General features: G+C 39.7%; 2 protein-coding genes across 2 annotated transcripts in view; both read left to right on the forward strand.

The window, feature by feature from the left end:
* The window catches only part of LOC307136650 (procathepsin L-like), a 1,021,532-nt gene that overhangs the window by 129,759 nt on the left and 869,102 nt on the right, over positions 1-22,671 (forward strand). The window lies entirely within an intron of this gene.
* The window catches only part of pacrg (PARK2 co-regulated), a gene marked incomplete at both ends in the record, with an annotated part of 159,981 nt that overhangs the window by 7,562 nt on the left and 129,748 nt on the right, over positions 1-22,671 (forward strand). The window contains one exon of the mRNA XM_079832899.1: positions 21,551-21,685. Within this exon, the coding sequence (XP_079689025.1) occupies positions 21,551-21,685 (135 nt within the window). The remainder of the gene's footprint in view (positions 1-21,550; positions 21,686-22,671) is intronic.

Below are 22,671 nucleotides of genomic sequence, written 5' to 3' on the forward strand. Positions count from 1 at the left end.
GTCCCGCCCCTCCTCAACTGTGATTGGACGGCTGGGTGAAACATGACAGTGATGAGCGCTGCGTTTTACTCAAAGTTTAACATTCTTCAACTCTCAGTGACCGGTAAAAAAATACCCAGCTATTGAGTGTGAAATAGATGCTCAGCGCCTCGTTACGCTCATGGCATTCTAAAAACGCAGCGCTCCCATTGAAAACAATTGGATACGCCAGCCAGCCGCGTGAAAAAAATATTTGGTGGACAAACAGCCATAAGCCGCGTTTCCGCCGCAGGAACATTCCCCAGGAACTAGAACTTTGGGGTGGTACTTGGTGTGTTTCGACCGCAGGAACCAGGGTCTAAATGAAGTTCCGGGTAAATATTTTCCCCTCCAAACGGACTTACTCCAGAGGTAGTACTTTTTCAAAGTTCAGGAACTTTCGGGGGTGGGACTTGTGCGCTGAACATGCTGATTGGTTGAGCTCACGCAGCATTTTATTTCAACCAGCATTTTTAAAAGTCTTTTGCAAGGTTTGTTCTGCGTTCAGTAAATATCAGTCTTGCTCTTTCTGTCCGATGGCGCGCGTTGTCTCAGCAATCGCGCGGTCAGTGTCCGTAATAGCTGATAATAACATACGTTGTCTTATTTTAAATCTAGCTTTACGAGCTTTCAGAATACGCTTTAGTATCAGTGCTCGTCTCTTTTCCGCCATTTTGTTAATTACCTCTTTAGTAAACCAAAACATAACTAGCAAAAGCAGCACTGCTTGAATCTCCTCCATATTTGTTATTGTTGCGGGCAGTGTCGCGCAAAAATGATTACTGTCTGTCGCTGGGACTGGGAGGAGCAGCCGCACGCAGTCCCACGTCTCTGGACTAATTAATCTTCACGGTACCCTTTAGACCCCAGTGGAAACGCAGACAGTAGCAGGTCTGGGGGGAAAAAAGTTCCTGTAAAAAATGTTCCTGGTACAAATTGTTCTGGGTAATTTCGGTGGAAACGGGGCTTTAGAGTGGGAAACGCATCATCCTTTCCATGCCTTTGGGCAGACTGTGTGAAGATGACTGAGGGAAAGAAACTCAATAAAAATTGACAGACCCTTTACAGCTCTGTCACAAACATCCATCCATCTATCAACCTGTTTGTCTCATCCATCCATCCATCCATCCATCCATCCATCCATCCATCCATCCATCCATCCATCCATCCATCCATCCATCCATCCATCCATCGGTCCTGCATCCAGCAGTCTTGGCCTAATGGTCAAAGAGTCAGACTTGTAACGCGAAGCTTGCGGGTCCGAGTCTCAGGTCCAGCAGGAATTGTTGGTGGGGGGAGTGAATAACCAGCGCTCTCCTCCACCCTCAATACCACGACTCCCCGGGCGCAATATGGCTGCCCACTGCTCTGGGTGTGTGTGTTCACTACTGTGCGTGTGCACTTGGATGGGTTAAATGCATTTCACTTCACTTTCACTTTCACTTTCACATCCATTCCTTAACCTGTTTGTCTCCATCCATCCGTCCCTTAACCTGCTTGTCTCCATCCATCCATCCCTTAACCTGTTTGTCTCCATCCATCCATCCCTTAACTTGTTTGTCTCCATCCATCCATCCATCCATCCCTTAACCTGTTTGTCTCCATCCATCCATCCATCCATCCACCCATCCCTTAACCTGTTCGTCTCCATCCATCCATCCGTCTTTCTCTGTCCATCTCTGTTCGTCCGTCCGTCCGTCTGTTTGATGTAGAAATGGATATGAGAGATATAGTGTGAGTGTCAGTTGCAGGGCTGCATTTCAGCACTGGTGCTCTATTGATCAAACACACTCTCTGCTCTGAAGGTCCTTGACTAAACGCATAGCATCTGGAAATATTATTGCCTGCATAATTTGTCCCCTTTTTCCCCTTTCCGTGGGCACTTTTCTTGTGCATTTCACATTTCAAACGTCAACATGAAACTGTGGATTAGGACTTTAAAGGCTGCATATGCACGCTAACTTCTAAATGCTTTCTTTTCTTTAAAATTAGATAACTGTGGATTCTTCTGCACTTTATAGTTTATCACCAAAAGCGCCTTGTTATGAAAAGCTGCTTTAAAGATGAATGGGATAATGGGCAGAACTCAGAAGAATGTTTGCGTGTGTCATTCTCGGGCTTTCTGTGACCTTTTCTGTGGTGTTGAGAAAAAGTGGAACTCTGGAAGACAGTTGCCCTTTTAAATTAGGTTCTCTGTTAAAATGTCGTCTAGGCTCAAACAACATTTAGGACAAAATGGCTGATAGAATAGTTAGCTTTATCAGATCATATTTATATAATTTTACATAACTGTAAAATTAACTTATCATATCATATAAATAATTTATTTTACTTAACTGTAAATCGTCATAAGGAGAAATGATGGGACATAAGAAGACATAACCTAGAGACATTCCAAGTCCAAATGGAATGGAAATTTACTCTATTTATTTTCTAAATGCATGTTATTGTTTTGATTGTCTGTGTCATGTGCAAGTAAACCGGTCATTCAATTGTCAGAATAAAAAAGTTGCTTGTCTGGAAAAAAGATAGGATTTTTGTGTTGTAAGTATACTTAATTCTGAAACAATATTCTCACCAGTGTTCTATCCCCAATGGCATATTTAAATCTGCATATTTGTATTATTTGTCCAGAGAATTCAATAAATTCAATCAGAATAATACGACACTATATGGCTTTTGCCAATCAAATTAAATAATTTACACTGAAAGATTAAAATGGCTTTGACTAATGTTATGAGATTGTTTTAAATATATTTTGAATATGCAAATAAGAAATGTTGGAAAGAATAATACTTTTAAACATGAGACTAAACCACCAGTAGGTGGCAGCAGATGACCGTCTTAATGAGTGAGTCATTGAGTCATTCATTCATTCAAACGACTCGTTCAAACGACTGATTCATTTAAGAATGAGGCGGTTCTTTACGAATGGGTCATTGAATCTTTGACTCAACCGATTTGTTTAACCCTTAATCGCCCCTCAAGTAGGGTTTACTTTTGAGTCCCTTGGGGTCAGATAGACCCCAAACTTTTACAGAGCGATTGCATAAGGAAATATAATTTTTTTACATGGAAAACTATATATCATTTTTTTTATTTACTTCTCAACTATACATTTATGCTGTGTTTTTGTGGGTATTTGGTAGTTTGTTACCTATTTGCTGCACAAATACCTAACTATGTCATAAATTAGCTCATTAAAAATTATTTTTTTATGAAAAAATCACTTGAATGATGATCTTAAATAAATATAAATAGTTTTTGGACATTGCTCTATGTGTTAGGGATAGAATACCGCCAACTGTAGGTTTGTGGAAAAACTTTAGGAATTATAGTTAAAGAGAAAGAGAGTGCAATGACCACATTATCCACTAGAGGTCCATAGGGAAGTTATGCAAAAGTTAAGCTGCCTTTCATCTTTCTTTTATTTGCCCTTTTCCCTCTCTTTCTCATGATTGTTCCATGTTGCATTTGTGCTCTAGTATTTGTCCTTCATTTATATATGGAATTTTTTCAGATTTATGCCAGTTTTGTTGATTTTATTTGCCAGTTTCTATAAAAATGCTCTCTGTTGCAGTCACACACGTGTGTGTTTGTGTGTGTGTATGTGCGTGTGTGTATGAGACAGAAAGTTCGTTCCACTTTGTGTTTATGCTCTAGGACCAGATCTTGATATAAATGTAGACATTTTCAGATTTATACTGGATTTAGTTGATTTTTTTTTACAAACAAAGTGAAAAAAAAAGCATTTTTTACATTTTCCCATTCATTGCCAAAATCCAAAAAAATGCTCCAGACACCTGTGTTTGTGTTTGTGTGTGTGTGCGTGTGAGTGAACATGCTTGTTCCATATTGCATTTGTGCTCTAGTATTAGTACTTCATTTATGTATGAAAATCTTTCACATTTATGCCAGTTTTGTTGATTTTATTTGCCAATTTCAATAAAAATACTCTCTGTTGCAGTCACACACATGTGTGTGTTTGTGTGTGTGTGTACGTGTGTGTGTGTATGAGATAGAAAGTTCGTTCTACTTTGTGTTTATGCTCTAGGACCAGACCTTGATATAAATGTGGAAATTTTCAGATTTATACTGGATTTAGTAAAAAAAATTTGACAAAAAAAGTGAAATTTTTTCATTTTTTACACTTTCCCATTCATTTTCAATGTGGGGTCAATCTGACCCCGAGGGACTTAAACGGTAACTTTTTTTTTACACACCCTTAGAACAACCAAATCAAGCCCAGATTTTTTGTGCATGTTTAGATAGATTATTTAGGAAAAGTCACCGAGTCTCATGGCCCTGAGATGAAGGGAACACTTTTAAAAAATGGAGGAAAAGTCCAGTGGGGTCAGCTGGACCCCAAGGGACGATTAAGGGTTAAAACGCTGAATCATTCAGTAATGGAAGAGTATTGAGACACGCTGTGGTTCTGCTGTGATCTTTGTTTGGAACTATTTTCGCTGCTGAAACAGAACAACAACAGTCAATATTGTGTCTAAATTGTAAGTGACTTGATTTTAACTGTTTATTGAACTCAGACAAAATAAACAAAACCATTGTATAGGGAATGAGGGACTGGGACATTCCTCAAAATATAGTCAGAAGAAACAGGTTTTCAACAGGTTTGGTGTCTCAGGCCCTGTTTACCTGTTTGCTGTTTATTAGATAGATGAGAGAGACAAATACCCGTTGACACCTGGTTTTGTAATCAGTCTCTTTTTTCCATTTTCATCCAAGTCTGTCCTGATTTCTTCGAGGGGAAGGTCTATGTATGTGTTTTTGGACAAAATAAGCTTGCACAATTTACATATGAACGCTGTTTGAACACATTAGACCACATTAGCGTTTACACTACAAAAGCAATCTGGTCGAATGCGTTTTCAACTACCTCTGGAAGTGGTTGAGAGTGGACAAGCTCAAACCGTTTTAGACCCCGTTTACACCTGTATTTAGTGCCCTTCACTTGTGATTCGATCGACCAAAACATCTCAATACCAGGTGTACACATGGCCTCAGTGAGCATAATGGTGAAACCCAAGAGGAGGCATATATGAGTGACAGCAGCATAGAAAGGAAACGGTGACAGTTAGAGCACGATTCAGATAAAGCTGTTAGATAGCATCTGTGACCCATGATTGGGGTTCGATTCTGTGTCTTTATGGACAGCAGGCTTAGGAAAGTATGATTGGATGTGTTTGTCAATAGCGGTTAGTGCAAGGCAGACAAAAGACAATCAATACGTAACATATGCTAGCCGTTCTGGAGATAGGGCGACTTACAACCCGTTTGGCAGGAAGGGAAAATGTCGATATCAGCTTTTCAGAATAAAAAATAGAAAGTAAATTCTCAGTTGAAAAATAAAACTAACCAATTTGTTTTAGGTTTGACAGCAAATAGGATCCTGGAGGGGAAAATTGGAAGTAGAACTACGACTAAAAGGCTAATAAAACAAAAATGAGCAAAAGGAAATGCAGAGTTAGAATGAGATGAGCCTGTTGCTGAAGATGGATACGTAAGGATTTAGCAGACAGTGAAATCGTTTCGAGACGAGAGAGACTGCCCTTGGCTCAGGGTCACAGCCAAAGGAGGAACCAGGTGTCGTGGATTGTTTTTTAGCTCAAGGCCTTGTGACCACCCACATGCTGTTAGCACATGAGGAGACACGGTTGGAAGGAAATCAATACACTCTGGAAAAGTCACATCATGCCAATATGCTGCACACAATGTCCTTTCTCTGACATTGTTCTTTAAAAAATCCATAAGAAGTACATTGCCTTTATGTTGATCTGACCTTTTGGAATGGGTGGGGTATTGGAAGTCCTGAATGAATTTGATCAGGTAAAGAAGAAGTTTGTTAACCAAATAACAAAAGGATGTAATGTGATACATTGTGATTACTCCAACTTAGCCTGTTTCCTTCCTTTATGCAGTCAATGGTGCAATTTTCATCTAAATTGACTTGCGGTACACTTATTACAGGGACAGTCCTTGCGGAGCAGCCTGAGGTTAAGTGTCTTGCTCAAGGGTGCACTGGCTCATGGATCACCTTGTGTGGGGTTCAGACTCTTTAAATAACTATAGTTAGTAGAGTAGCCTATAGGAAGATTTTGCATCTTTATTGTGGACAGAACATTTCTTCTTATTGTCAATGTTGAAAACAGTTGTGCCGCTTAATATTTTTGTGGATTCTTTGATGACTAGAATGTTCAAAAGAACAGCATTTATTTTAAATTTAAATCTTTCATTATAAATGTTTTTGCTGTCACTTTTGATTAATTTAATGCTTCCTTGCTGATAAAAGTATTAAGTTATTTAAAAAAATCTTACTGACCCCAAACTTCTCTTTTGCCGTGTTCTGAAACATAACATTTGAAAGTAACTACTGTACAAGGCAGCCAAAAAAATAAAACCAACTTCTATTTAATCCATCCATTGCTTAATCTTTTCTTTGAATAAATGCTTTTATTTCTAACCTTTTACTTAATGTTTTTGTTTCTTTGAATCTTTTTACATCCGTATTATCTTTCAGACTTTGAACACAGCTGCAGTGCAGGCTTTCTCTTCTGAAGAGCAGTCTTTGTGTGCATTTCTAAGGAAATGTCCCACTCCTCTCTTGTAATATTTGCCTACTTTGATTAGGAATTGTGATTTTTTTTTAAAGAGTTGGCTTCTGTTGCAAACTCACTTAAGTGTTTGGTTCCTCTTTTGCCTTCAAAACCTGAGAGGACTCCTGATTATTCTGTGCTGTATTTGTCTTCCTTTCTTTCTCCAGTTTTCTTTCTTCTGCAGAAACAATATGTGCCAAAGACATCAGTAGTTAGTCCTCAGTTTGAGGTGAGTGAGATCAGTTTAGTTTAGTCACATCCTTTTATGGCTTTCTTTTATCTCCATTTATCTGAGCTGCGTTTCCCAAAAGCATTTTTGCCACCAATGGTCTTAGCTCACGACTGTCACGGTCATGTTCCGTTTTGTTTAATTCCTGTCGTTGCTGCATAAGTTCTTGTTAGTTCCTATGGTTGCACATTAGTTATCATTCAGTTCAGCTGTTCCTGTTTAATTCCCTCTGTTAACTCTGTTTGCTCATTGTTCCATGTCGTCTATGTGTAATAGTGGTAATGTCCATTTTCCTGAGTTTTCCCTTGAGCTAAAGTCTATTTGTATCATATTTTCCTGTGTCATGTGCTCACGGAACCAAAACAGAACAGCGGAATGTGCTGGAGTATTTAGGCTGGATCTTCCGGCCTGACATCCTCCTTCACAGCCTGCAAGCCTGCAAGCAGGTACCCAGTGAGCTCGTCCAAGAATGAAAGCCCCAGAGTATAAGCACGCTGTTCAGTCCGTCCCAGAGCAAGAAACCGGCAACTTCCTGATAGACTTGTGGGATCCAGTTCCCTCCAGAGTCCCTGCCCTCAAACCGACTCTTCTCCCGTCGGTCCCGGCTCTTCCTCATCCAATGACTTCCAGATCCCTGGATCTGCCAGCTTCACCCGATGCCGTCTTGCTCCTTGGCTCTGCCCCCACCGCTAACCCGGTGCAGTTCTTCAGCTCCGCCTTGGGCTTCCCCTCCACCTCCTCCAGGCCCATGTCTCCACCTCGGCCTGTCAGCCCGTCGGTTCCATCCCACCTCTGCGTTCCCTTGCCCCGACAGTGGCCCATCTGCCCTTGGAATCACCCAGGCACTCTCGTCCCTATGGATCTACTTCAGTCAGTCGTCGCTCAGCTTCTGCCACAGACTTCCGAGTCTGCAGCTGCCCCTCTACCCTCCATCCTCTTTGGCTCCACCAAATTCCTCCTTTCACTGGTTTCTCTGTCGTCCTCGCTTGCTCCATCATTGCCCCGGTCAGCCGAGTCCCCATCTCCACCTCTGTCCCACGAGTCAGCAGCTCCACCTTGTGCTTCCAGGCCGTGGATGTCACCCTGGTCTGCCGGTCTGTCTGCTCTGCCAATTCCTCCAGGCACCCTGGTTCCGCTTCCGTCAGTCAGTCCCCTGGTTTCACCGTGGCTCCACTATGGTGTCAGTCCCCTCCCTCCCCAGTTGGATGTTCAGTTAAGGCGCAAGGACGAATTATTCTGTCATTTTTCTTTTCTTTTGAGGAGGCACTGCTTCCATTGTCTCCTGAGAAAACACCCATGATGTGTTAATTACATAGGCTGGCAGCTCTAAAACAACCGCAGATATATTGGATTTGATGATTAGGCTTTTTCAGATGTTAGTCTTAAGCAATTAATTGTTCTGATTACTCAAGCAAAAACCACAGATCAGCGATTCAATGGAATTAACAATAGAGCATTTAGTTAGCTTAATGAAATAATGAAAAGACTTGTTAGCTCTTTTTATTGATGTAAAACTATTTTTATTGCTGTAAAAAAATTGTCTAAAGATAATAATCATATTTTCTTGTAATTATAGATGACCAGATTGTAGTGACACATTTATATTCAAGCCTGACTAAAAGACTACTTTAATTGAATGTCAATTTCTGAAAAGAACATTGTAACAATCATTTTCATTTATTATTTTCTGTTTTATGAAATCCCTGTCACCTACTTTAGATATGCCCTGGTTCTCAGCAAGGGGTTCCAGATGTTTTATCACATCTGCACTGTATGGCAGACAAGGCAGTGGTTTTCTATGTGAATGTCACACTTAAATTCATCAAATTGCCACAATCACACCAGGCTCTCTCTCACTCAGCCTTCACACTCACTGGAGTACTAATCATGCACACCTGACACTTATCAGCAGTACTATAAGAAGAGCACACACACGCAATCATTGTCTGGTCTTGTCTTGTCTGATACAGACTCTCTTACCTTGCTACCTACTGTACCTGTTAGATGTTCAATCAAGTTCTCATCCTTTGTCTGATCCCTTGTGTGTGCACTCTGGAAATCTGTGACAAACCCATTGTTACTCTCAAGCCATCCTGCAATTCAAGTATCTCTATATTGATCATATTATCAGTTCCTGTCGATTCACTAATAAACTTAAAGGGAAACTTCACCACTTGAAAGATGAACGTGTATTTAAATTGGGTCATTTATGTAAGTGAAATAAGAAATTATTTGGTGCCTTCTAGACTGAGAGAAAATGTATTTTTGGCTCATGTGGATGAAAGACAACAACTCCCAGAATGCACTTTCTTTGCTGCCCTACGAGGCCACTCCCAAGCCATGCGGTTACATCACTTTCCCACCACGGCACCGCCCCCCAGCCCCCCCCCCCCCCCCCTCTCGTTTTGTATAGTCATAAAATAATTTAGTTCACTTAGAGAACAGACTACAATTAAAAACTGAACATGTCTGACTAATACAGTATGAGCCGAACGAGAGTCACCGCACAGACCAGCAGTAGGAGTCAGATTCAGCAACAGCTGACAGACCATGATCGCGGAAGATTTAGTTTCAAAGCGAAAAGCGAGTTTGTCATTTTACCGTTTTGATTTGTTTGTTGTGTTTTTCATTAAGAATAATAGGCTAATGAACCCACAATTCAAGCAACCCGCCCCCGAATTGGCGCTTCGGGTTTCTATACCGAAACTAAAATGAGCACAGCCGCACTGTCATTCATTCATGGCCGCATTGTTGTTCATTCACGGCCTCACAGTCATTCACGGTGCATGTCCAGTCTGGCACGTTTTCAGTTCGTGCCTCTGGAAGCTTAAGTTTCATAGGAATTCATTGAAAACACTTGCTTTGCTCCGCACCGCTCTGTTATGAATGCCCGAGCGGCCGTGCTCATTTTACATTCTGTGAGTGAGATCCCATGGGCGGGTTGAAAACATGCAGAATTAGCTCCTACAACTGGCTGTAGTCAAAAAAGCCTCCGATGACGCTAAATGGTGATTTTTGCATCATCTGAGGGTTTTTTTTCGAGACAAAAAAATACAGAAATCTCTCGTCTCAGGGGGACATGATTGAGGGAAGCACAGTCATCCGAATATACTACCGGGTTTCTACTGATACAAAGCTTAATGCTAATCGGTGAAGTAACCCTTTAACTGTTTTATCTTATCTTATCTCTCTACCATCATTGTGTCTAACCTATACTGAAGGAAACTTGTGTATGCTGATAGACAATATTGTGGTGACTGTCAATCTTAAAATCGGCCATGGGATCTTGTCTAAGTGTTTGTCAGCCAAAAGACATAGTATCTTGTCATATTTGCTGAAGATGACTAATGTTATGAGCTTATTGTGATTATGAATGTAGCTGTAGCTTGATGATCTCATGGTGTTATAAGAGCATTTTGTTTCAAAGGAAATAGAAGCAGAACAGTAATTATGAACCATTACAAAATAGTCTTGTTTAAAATGTTTAGATACTTGCAGCAAAGCAGAACCAGTCAGAATGGCCGAGTGGTCTAAGGCGCCAGACTCAAGGAGTTTCCACCTTCTCAAATGTTGAGGATTCTGGTCTCCGAAGGAAGCGTGAGATTCATTCAGATGAACAGAACTGCTAAAACTAGTCAATAAATAATAAATCTCTCAGCTTTCACACATCTGGATGGATACTCACTCTACAGATGCCTTTGTAGATTGCAGTGTGCTGATGGAATATGTCCGATGGTTCGCGGTCATGGGTGTTATTCTTTGGAGTGCTGTTAAATTGGTTTGCACGGGCCTGAATAGATGCAGACTGATTACTGGTCATGGCAGTAAATGTAAAGCCTGGCAAGACTGATCAATGTGCTTGATTTCATTGAGCTGGCTCAGCACAAATCAGCACTGGTGACCAGATGCATGTGTCACGCAAAGAGCTACAAGATGTTCATTATCCACATACCAGCACTGCTTTTAGATTGTGAAGCAGAAGCTATATGTCCTCTAATTTAATTATATCACAAGGCTTAAGCCTAGTCCCAGACTAAAATGCATGTTTGAGCTGTTTTAATTGAAAGCAACTTGCACTGGCATATCTTAAAATATGTCAGTTCCATTGTGTTGACTCAAGATGCACCCCAGTCGGTCCCCCCCCAGCCGAAAACCACATCTGATTGGTCGATGTGAATTTCTCACGCACTGCCGCTTGCTTGTGTATTCTCCACCTCAGAGAAAGTGCAGACAAGCTGAAATCGGCTCATAAATGCTCACAGAAAAGACCAAGTAGCAAGAGCTAGTAAAAAGAAAGTAAAAAACAACAGATTAGACGACGAAACCCCGTCAGAATTAGATTCAAATAGTTATAGATGGACCAATACAACAAACAGGGACAGTTCGTCTGCAGTTTTTGTGACTGGTGTTTGTTAAGGTAGTTCTCTTAAGTTCTCTTAAGGTGAATATATATTTTGTTTGTAGGTTGGGGGTTTTATAGAAATGTATGCAGTTATACAGTATAAAACTTTAAAGGCCGTTTTCTCAAAATGAGTTTTTCCTCACACTCAGAGTCAGATATATCCACTTCAATAGTACCTACAAGCACCAACTTTTGCAGTCTTATACTGAACTATATTCTGAAGGCTTTTACAGAGGGATTTGTTGATATATCATTCCTATCCTGAGTTATAGGTCCTTTAACTCCAAAAAACATGGCGAAAATTTATTTTTTAAGGCTATTGTCAGTATTCTCTAATTTACTAAAGCACAAAATAAGATATCCAGAATCCCCTCTGTAAAAGCCCTCTCATCTAACATATCAACAAATAGAACCAAGAATTTTAAACATGGTCCTTTCCAATTTCCAGATTTTGTTTTCGGAAAAGTATGCAAATGAGCATATATTTAAGTATATAAGGCCTCATTTGCATATTAAAACATTAATTTACACAAAACTTGTAATACATTTTTTTCTTATGTTTATGCCAGTAATAAACTGAAGAAGTTTCACAGTGATATCTTGTAATTAAAAAAAATTCCCTATTCACCTGTAGTGTCTCGCCTTAAACTCATGTACAGATGGACAAAAGAGAAGACAGATTTCATTGACTGAATGTGCAGCAGCAGCAGCAGCTTCTTCAACATTACCCACAATACATTTATGGTTTAGTGTGCAATATTATAAATTAAGTTTAATTTAAAAAGGAGAAATGTTGCCCTCTGGAATTCTTTCTAACCACATGAAACACACTGTGGCATGCAGTTACACTATATTGCCAAAAGTATTGGGACACCCCTCCAAATAATTGAATTCAAGTGTTCCAATCACTTCCATGGTCACAGCCATAGGTGTATAAAATCAAGCACCTAGGCATGCAGACGCTTCTACAAACATTTGTGGAAGAATGGGTCGCTCTAAGGAGCTCAGTGAATTCAAGCGTGGTACTGTGGTAGGTTGCCACCTGTGCAATAAGTCCATTCGTGAAATTTCCTCACTACTAAATATTCCACGATCAACTGTTAGTGGTATTATAACAAAGTGGAAGCAATTGGGAACAACAGCAATTCAGCCATGAAGTGGAAGACCACAAAAAATCACAGAGCTGGGTCAGCGCATGCTGAGGCGCACTGTGCGCAGAAGTTGCCAACTTTCTGCAGAGTCAATAGCTACAGACCTCCAAACTTCGTGTGGCCTTCAGAGTAGCTCAAGAACAGTGCGTAGAGAGCTTCATGGAATGGGTTTTCATGGCCGAGCAGCTGCATCTGATGGATGAGTCTGGGTTTGGCGGTTGCCAGGAGAACAGTGCCTGACTGCATTGTGCCAAGTAAAATGTATGGTGTGGGGTTGTTTTTCAGGGGTTGGGCTTGGCCCATTAGTTCCAGTGAAAGGAACTGAATATTATAAAATATATAAATTATTGCATAATAGATCAATATTTTTGCACTTTTTACTCACACATTTGAAATATGTGTGGCAACATTATCACTTACAGTAACTTTTTTGCTTTGAGCCCTTTTTCATTTCTCATGCCAGTGGTAAACGTACGGACAGAAAATACTCTCTCTGATACAAATTGGAATGACATACAGATTTTTTAAAATGCTTTATCTCTTTTCCAACAGCACATTGCTCACCCAGGTTTAGATTAAAACTATTCACTCTAAACAACATCTTCATTCTCTGCAAACTTTTGTGCCGGAACTGAGTGAAGGTGATGCTTATAGGATTATAAGATTATGGAGGAGAGTTTTACTGGCAAAGCTGAAAAATGCAGATGAGGGTTGTTGAAGGAGGATATTTTTTTCTGACTAAGACTAAGATATTTACTTCTTACTTTTGTACTGTATGATCAGCTATATTAAGGCTGAAAGCTGGTTGCCTTTTTGTACAGTGATGTTGCCTTACTGTCCAAATGCATTTATTTAGGTTTTGTACAAAAGTAGAGCTACAGCCTAAAAAAAATCAGCATTGTGTGACCATTTTCAACCTTTTTATCTCTGACTCTTTTTATAATGGCCATAATGATGTTTGTTCCATCCCTTGTTGCCTTGTTCTCCGCAATAAGCGTTGGCGTTATTGCCTGGGTGTTGTCATTTTTCATCAGAATCAGGAGTGACTCAGTTGAGTTCTGTCTCCTCACAGGGGCAACACTCTGACTAGAATTCAGCAGGCTACCAGCGGGGAGGAGTGGTAAATCAAGCTCTAAACACGACTTTAGGCTCCAGTTCCCCTGATGGAAAAAAAATTCAATTTCTCTTATTTGCATATTTCCTATTCTACCCAGAGAAGGAAATCTCAAATGTCAGATTTTGCTTACACAAACTTGATTATAGATAGGTTAAAAGTCATTAGAACATATCTAAATTGCTGTATTAATTGCAACAAACAGTTAACAAACATATGCATTTATTATAGACATTAAAAAGCTTGGGGCGGGTATGAGTTTATAATATTTTTGTCTCAAGTCTCATAAGCTCAACTTGACTTTATTTGATTAAAAACAGTAATAACAGTAATAATGTGGAATATTAATACACTGTAAAATTTAATTAATTCATGTGATGCAGTGTTTCCAGCTGAGATTTTTTTCTGCTGTGGTGGCAGACTTATTTCCACAGGGGGAGGGGGCGTCACCCATGGGTGATGTCCCATAGACCACGCCCCTTCCCCCTGGTGGTTAAACCCATAGATATCCATAATAAAGGCTAGATGTCTTACGGCGGAGTCTCTAACGTCATCACCGGCGGCCATCTTGTCACAGGCAAGGCTCTGTGGTACCTGATGATCTGTATGAACACAAATACTCTTATCTCACTGAAATCTTGACGGATTTACAAATGGTTAGGTTTCTTACAAACGTTATTAACGTGGCTATAATTATGGATGCTTGAACAAGTTATGAATAATTTTTCATAAGTATGCAGTGTCATAACTACATCTCTGACATTTATAACAAACTCGGGAGAAAATTGAGCAAGTTATGGTTATTTAAAAAGTGCAAGCACCCATGAAAACAATGTTACGAGTGAGCGAGCTGCCTGTGACAAGATGGCCGCCAGTGGCAGACGTCGACCTCCATTGGCCAGCAGCACGCACGAGACATCTAGCCTTTATTATGGATATCTATGGTTAAACCTCCCCACCCAAGAATCACATGCACTCACACACAGGTGAAGGAATTGAAAAATTAAAGCAACCAACCATCTCTGTCAAAACAAATCCCTGAATTTAATAAGAGAAGAGAAGGCTATATTCATAATCTATGGCAAAAATAATTAGGTTAGTGTATTTCACCAGCAAAAGTTTTTCTAGAAAAATCATGAGTGCACAATAATTTTATAAATCTAGTGAAAATAGAATTATAAATAAGATTTTGTGAAAAGCAAAAAACATTTAGTGAGGATCAAATAAAAGGTGCAATGTTACACATTGCTCTTTGTATTATTATAAAATACATTGATGAAAGAGAAGAAAATGTAGCCTATATAGACTACTATAAAATTAAAGACATTTCTTTTAAATGTACAGTTTTTAATGAGGCAGCAACATATAATAGATAGGACAGAACAAGATAGGCTGTTAATATTTTATTGTGCAAAACAAGTATTATAATATGAAAGGCTCCAATATATTATAGAGCGGCAAAGTGCTTATGCGCAGCCTGTGAGCAGAATGATGCACTTGAAGCAACATGGAGTCATAGCGCGCCGCCGCTGTGCTCCCCATTGAAATGAAATATTCAAATTTCAAAGCACAAAGGGAAGAGATATTGATGCGTAGTTTATTATATCAATGCAGTTTATTAAGCCTTTTCTTTTAACAGTTTTAAATTTCAGTTACTGTGCGCATGAAGAACAATTTTAAGTGCTCTCTACTCCAGTGTTGTGAGCTAACACCCGGGAGAAAGTAACATGATTTAGAAAAACGGCAATAAACTCCAACAAGATAAAGTTTCATCATGTTACTGTCGTAACTGAACGCGACACACAGTTTGAATGCTGAATGGAGAATGACTGAGAAGAGATGAATTAACAATTTAAATATTTATTTGTTCACATTATGCTATCGAATCGGCTTCAAAAGTCTTGGAATATAGGGCATGACAACTTTATGGTGCTTTAGTTTTTTATGCCTTTAAGTGGGGCTAAAATGACCTGACGTCGTCATACTCAGATTCTAGTCAGAATATGAGTCTGATACTGCTTCATTGCTCAGCTGTGATTATTGGGGCATGTTTCAACTGAGCCAGGAAAGAAAATGCCTCTGCACTCAATTGGATAGACCTACAACCAATCAGAGCAACGGAGTAAGTGACGTGTTGAGCGTCGCATAGTTGTCAACAGAACTCAACTGTGCGCACGCTGGAAGAAGTAGACGGTGATGAGTGTAAACGATCTTTGTCCATGTTGTAAAAATAATTTAAGGATACACGGAGTACTTACCAACGCAATCATCATTTTTGAGAGAAATAGTAAAGGTGAATACATATACGAACAAGTTCTCCGTTTAGGATTAAAACAAATTCAACCCAAGCGCTCCTTGGTGACGTGGATGGTTACGTTACTGTTGATCATCTGTCCATCATCATATAAAGCCCGCCCTGACAATTTGATTGGTCCGAACAGCTCTGGTTCGAGCATAGTTGCTCCATAACGGATCAAGTCTAGACCAAACTTCCCGACCTCAAATGTTGTGGGCGGGGCTAAGTTCGGCTGGCATCCAGGCTAGGGCTTAACAATAGTACGCACAATATCGGACATCACTGAGAACTGTAGCCGTTGTGAGGATGATTTTTGTCCCGTCAGGCCGCCACGGAAGAACGAATGTAGCGGAAACATTGTGTGATGTCAAAGTTGTATTTTCAGCATCAGTCGCCTGGCTACGTTTACATGCAACCTAATCCGTTAGTAATCGGATTGACCCTCAATCGGACTAAAAAGGCTTCATGTAAATCCCAATTAAATTTCGATCGGACTAGAAGGGGTGGTTTATTCCTTTTCTAATCTGATCGATAGAACATGTAAACACTTGATTGGAGTTGAGAACCAAATTTATGTCATCCTAAATTTAAATTGTCCTCATCATCTGTGAAGTGGAGCAGGACGTCGTCCCACCAGTCCTTCTTTCATACTCCCATTCATGGGTGACTGGTTTTGGGCACGTGTAGGTAGGGGCTTTTTTACTATTGATAATTCAGCACTGCACAACGGTTTACATGGATCACTGTAATTGGTTTAAAAGTCCAATCCGAATTAAAATGCTCCATATAAACACCTCAATCGGAATAAAAATGCCCAAACCGAATGAAATTGTAATCGGTTTAAGAGGGGGTGGTGGGATAAACCTTTTCATGAACCGATCACAAAATGATTCCGATTGAAAGCACATGTAAACACCAAATCGGTTTAGATAACGTCTCATGGCTCTAATTGGAATGACAAAAAAGTGTGCATGTAAACATGGCTATTGTCTCCTATTTAGGACCCGTAATGGATAAATATTAAGTCTGCTGTTTAAAACAAAGAAATGTATAGCAATGTGCAATATGTGCAAACATGGGAAACTGTATATTCACGCAAAGTGAGCATGTCAAAAACAATTCCAATTTGAAGCTTGTGACATAAGTGCACATCAACCCAATTACTTTATTTAGCATTCATGTAAACACTACGTTCAGATTCATTAATCTGAATGAATTAATGCCGATTGAAACCAAAGTTGTGCATGTACACAGAGTCAGTGTCACATGATCCTTCAGGAATCGTTCTGTTGATTTGCTGCCCAAGAAACATTTTGTATCATTAATATTGAAAACAGTGCTGCTTAATATTTTTGTGGAAACTGTGATAATTTTTAATAATGATTCTTTGATAAATAGAACATTCAAAAGAACTGCATTTATTTGAAATAGAAATCTTCTGTAACATTTATAAATGTTTTTACTGTCAAACTGTTGAGCTGTTTGGCATGTCACTGAAGAAAGTCGAAAACAGCAGACGTCCTATCGAAACAAACCAGACAGTGATATTATTTCAGAGTTTTATCACCATCACAGAAGGCTGTTATACTCATTTCTCACACTTGCAGTGCGTTATATAATATCTGTCTGTCTTGTATTAGTTGTAAAATTATTTAGGACAGTTGCAAAATGATATTTAAACCTTCTATGGTTTTATGGACATTAACACCATATTATCAAACAGGTGAATCTAATATTTCCCCATATGCTAATTGCTATGACAGACAGACAGACATACAGACAGACAGACAGACAGACAGACAGACTGACTGACAGACAGACAGACAGACAGACAGACTGACTTTGATTGATTGATTGATTGATTGATTAGTTTGGTGCTGTGTGAATTTTCTTGGGGACCTTCTGTTTAGGTTGTGTGTGCATGTCTATGTAGTGGGTCGGTGAGTATGTGTGTGTGGAGTGTGGAGGTGAATGCTCCATGAATAAAGGGAGGTAATTTAGTTGCCTGCAGCGGTTGTGTGCAGCCTGACCTTATCAGAGCAGCCTCTGTTTTTTCTGCTAAACCTGGTGAGTCACCAGCCACACACACACACACACACACACACACACACATTATCAGAAATTGAATGATATTGTCAGGGGAATGTGTCCTATGAGAGAAGGGGGCGAGAGAGAGAGCAGTTGGAAATGTTAATGCGGGTTTCACCTGCCCAAGCGGAGAGCTGCAGCCACTCACCAAGCATCCATCAGATGCTCTCAGAAGCAGTTTAGGAGCCCAGAGAGAGCTAGAGAGATGTGGCCTCAGCTTGGGCAGGTGATTGATCACCTTCGTTGAATTACACCATCTCCAATGCGAAGTCAGCCTGAGGATTAATGAGCTGCTCTCTCTCCCTGAGGTAGAGCGGTTTCCAGTGATTGAAACACAGCTTTCATAGAAAGAGATGGCTGAGGACTCACAACTCACTTCCCAGATGTGTGTGTGTTCTCAGGTCAACGGCAGATAGAATGGACTATGCTGTCATCATCTTCCTTCACTTACAGGAAGTGCTCACTTGACCCTCACTGTGTGGAGGACATTTACTTCCTGCCTGTTCATCACAGGCTGAATGCCATCTGTTAACATTCTGCTGCCATCCAAATAGATTATTTTAACTGTGTACTAGTGAGTACCACCAGATTGAATCTTCTCACAGGCATCGGTGCAGCTTTATATATTTTTAAGCATTTGCCCAATGCCCAAGAATGAATATTCTGTTATCATTCAAAGTTTTTTGAAGTCATAGTTAAGCTATGTGTGAAAAACAAATCAAAGTCATTATTCGTTATTAATTGTTTTTGGAACATTTCTTTAAATATCATGCATGAGATGCAGCAAAAGACACAAGATGTGAGACACAAGCGCAATGGTCAAACACGCCATGTTTAAATGGAAAATCAGCACAGTGGAATGCAAAAAACTCATTCTTTGGGAATGGACCCTAAAAGTACAGTCATATTTACTGTTGTTCACTGAATTTTCTCAGATGAAATCCAGTCATTTCAGTATAGAAATCCATGCAAGCATTCATTAAAGTTCCTGAGAGAAGTACAGTAAATTAATCTCATTTTTTTTCAATTAATGTTTTTGCTTTTATGCAAGATGTTCACATAGAAGAAAATATGGAAAATCAGTACAGTGGAAATGGAAAAATGTGTTTTTTGTGAATGCCCCCTAAAGTTGAGGTCAGTTACAGTTACTGTCAGTTACAGTTACATCCATCCATCCATTAATTTCCCCCGTAGATTTCTCAATGAACTCTTCAACAGTTGGTTTGAAAGTGAGTTCTGCACTGGAAAAAAAAATTATATAGAAATTTTTTTCACTTAAAATTTGCTAGTAAATTTCACAAATAGTTACAAAGGAACGGCGCTGACTTAAAAAGTGAAATATTAAAGTAGAAAGACTGAAATAGTATATTCTTGTAAAACGTACTCCAATAATTGAACTTTGAAAAAAATGTACAGTGTGTGAGCTGTGCTTCGTACATCAATCAGGCATATGATGATGACAGGTGAAGTGAATAACACTGATTATCTCTTCATCACGGCACCTGTTAGTGTGTGGGATATATAAGGCAACAAGTGAACATTTTGTCCTCAAAGTTGATGTGTTAGAAGCAGGAAAAATGGGCAAGCTGGAGGATTTGAGCGAGTTTGACAAAGGCCAAATTGTGATGGCTAGACGACTGGGTCAGAGCATCTCCAAAACTGCAGCTTTTGTGGGGTGTTCCTGCGGTGGTCAGTATCTATCAAAAGTGGTCCAAGGAAGGAACAGTGGTGAACCGGCGGCAGGGTCATGGGTGGCCCAGGCTCATTGATGCACCTGGGGAGCAAAGACTGGCCCATGTGGTACGAATAAACAGACGAGCTACTGTAGCTCAAATTGCTCCAGAAGTTAATGCTGGTTCTGATAGAATGGTGTCAGAATACACAGTGCATCGCAGCTTGTTGTGTATGGGGCTGCATAGCCGCAGACTAGTCAGGGTGCCCATGCTGACCCCTGCCCTGTCCACCGCTGAAAATGCCAACAGTGGGCACGTGAGCATCAGAATTGGACCGCAGAGCAATGGAAGAAGGTGGCCTGATCTGATGAATCACGTTTTTTTTTACATCACATGAATGGCCAGGTGTGTGCTTACCTGGGGAACACATGGCACCAGGATGCACTATGGGAACAAAGCAAGCCGACAGAGTCAGTGTGGTTCTTTGGGCAATGTTCTGCTGGAAACCTTGGGTCCTGCCATCCATGTGGATGTTCCTTTGACAAGTACCACCTACCTAAGCATTGTGACCATGTACACTCTTTCATGGAAATTGTATTTCCTGTTGGCTGTGCCTCTTTCAGTAGATAATGCGCCTGCCACACAGCAAACATGGTTCAGGAATGGTTTGAGGTGTTGACTTGGCCTCCAAATTCCCCAGTTCTCAATCCAATCGCGCATCTGTGGGATGTGAAGAACAAACAAGTCCAATCCATGTGAGGCCCACCTCACAACTTACAGGACTTAAATGGATAGTTCACCCAAAAATTAAAATTAGCCCACGATTTACTCACCCTCAAGTCATCCTAGGTGTGTATATGACATTCTTCTTTCAGACGAATACAATCGGAGTTATATTAAAAAAAGTCCTGGCTCTTCCAAGATTTATAATGCCAGTGAATGGGTGTTTCTGTTTTGAAGTCCATGCTTCGACGGGTCAGGGCTGTTTTGGCAGCAAAAAGGGCACCAACACAATATAAGGAAGGTGGTCATAATGTTATGCATATCTCTAGAGTCTACACTACTGACAATTGACATTTGACATTTTTTGCTTGTGAAAGTTTTTGCTTGCCAAAATTTCGTTAATGTGATTGCTTCTTAAATGATTTGGACTGATCCGGTTCGTTTTTGAATTCAACTCACTGATTCAATGAGCTCAATCAGTTAATGGTTAAATAGCTGGCATCTATAATGTTTACTGCAAGAATGTATCAAATCACAAATTCAGGATAGTGTGGCCAACTCCTATATTTCATACAGACACTACAACTCTTGTAGTGACAACTATTTCCTCCTGCAAAAGTTTGTTCGTGGCCACAGAGAAGTGATGCATCTTAAGATATGCCGCAATGTGCCAAGAGCATGATTCTCATATAAACACATTAGCATAGTTCCATTGTTAACCATTAGCTTTATGCATTAATTTAAATTTGAACAACCATAGCAATTAAGCAAAACAGCACCAGTGTGTGACTTGCTGCATGATTTTATTCAGATGAAGCCAGAGTTTAACGCCAAGGCCTGGAGCAAAGCCCCGGGCTGCCACATTCTCACTGCAGGGGCCTTCATGAGTTCAGCTATGTTCTTGAATTAAGCATTCTCATTTCATTTTCATTAGTTTGTCACATACTCAGTATCTCGTACTGTATGTTGTGGCGAATGCATCAGTTTATTTATGCTGCTAATACTTACTTTGTGTGATCTTGTAGATTGTATTTTATAAGGCAGACATTGTGAATAATTTATGGTTTGTTGTGTCGCTATAAAACAGATAGATGCTTCCTCCGACATCAGACAGAAAGCAAATTTACATTGGGATGAAAGAGGATCAAACACATTTCATTTTCTGTGATGGTTTTAGGACTGCCGTTCCCTCTGATGACACAGTATCTGACAGGCTTTCTCTCTCCGTCTCTCTGTGTTCTATAGGTGGTGGGCCCTCCAGCTGTAGGGGCTTTCAGCGAGAGGCCACCTAAACCCACGGCTTTTCGGAGGTTCTACGAGCGTGGAGACTTACCCATCGCCCTGGACCATGGTTCTAGAGGCAAACGCATTTCATGGAAGGTATTTGAAAACATGACTTGTGCTTCTGTTATCTTTCTAGTATGTAGTGTATCTCTACTGTCCTTATACATCAATTTCAGATATTCAGACATAAAAAGTCTAGCTGATTTCTTCATTTGAATGCCACTTTCCTTAAACAGCACTTAATACATATTGTATCAAAGCAACAAACTGTCAAATTGACTAGTGCTCTTTTTGCTACACAAACTGACCTTGACTTTGACCTTGATTTATCTTGAGAAACCTCTCTATGAATGAGAGCATTTACTATATGCCCTTGATTTTGTAGAAGTAAAATATTTCTTAACACATGACAACACAAGAGTGATTTATTTTTAATAATTCAATTTGTAATTGATAACTTTATCATAGAAGAGGTGTTTTTTTAGTTAATAATAGTTTATGTATGAATTGCATTTTAGCATAGACTATCGTTTAAAAGTCGGGGGTCAGTACGATTTTTTAAATACTTTCATTCAGCAAGGATGCAATAAGTTGATCAAAAGTGATAGTAAAGACATTTATAATGTTACAAAAGAACGCTGTTTCAAAAATGCAGTTTGTTTGAACTTTCTATTATTCAAAGAATCCTGAAAAAAAAATGTATTGCGGTTTCCACAAAAATGGTACAACTGTTTATGGTAACATTTATAATAAGAAGAGATGTTACTTGAGCACTAAATCAGCATTTTGAAGGATCATGTGACCAGTGTTGGGGTAATGCATTACAAGTAACTTGACTTACGCAATCAGATTACTTTTTCCAAGTAACTAGTAAAGTAAAACATTATTTTTATATTTACAACAAAATATCAGTTACTTTTTCAAATTAAGTAACGCAAGTTACTTTCTTTTTCAAAGTATTTACTGACAGCTCTCCTGTCCCCATGTCGAGAGAAATCCGGAGTAAGTGCAGAGGTTTTGTGTGCAGTGTCTGAACATGATGGTTATTGCAGTTTTAGAATAAATGTGAGCAGGCATTTACT

The sequence above is a fragment of the Gobio gobio genome (genome assembly GCF_949357685.1).
Source record: "Gobio gobio genome assembly, chromosome: 13".
Classification (NCBI taxonomy): Eukaryota; Metazoa; Chordata; class Actinopteri; order Cypriniformes; family Gobionidae; genus Gobio; species Gobio gobio.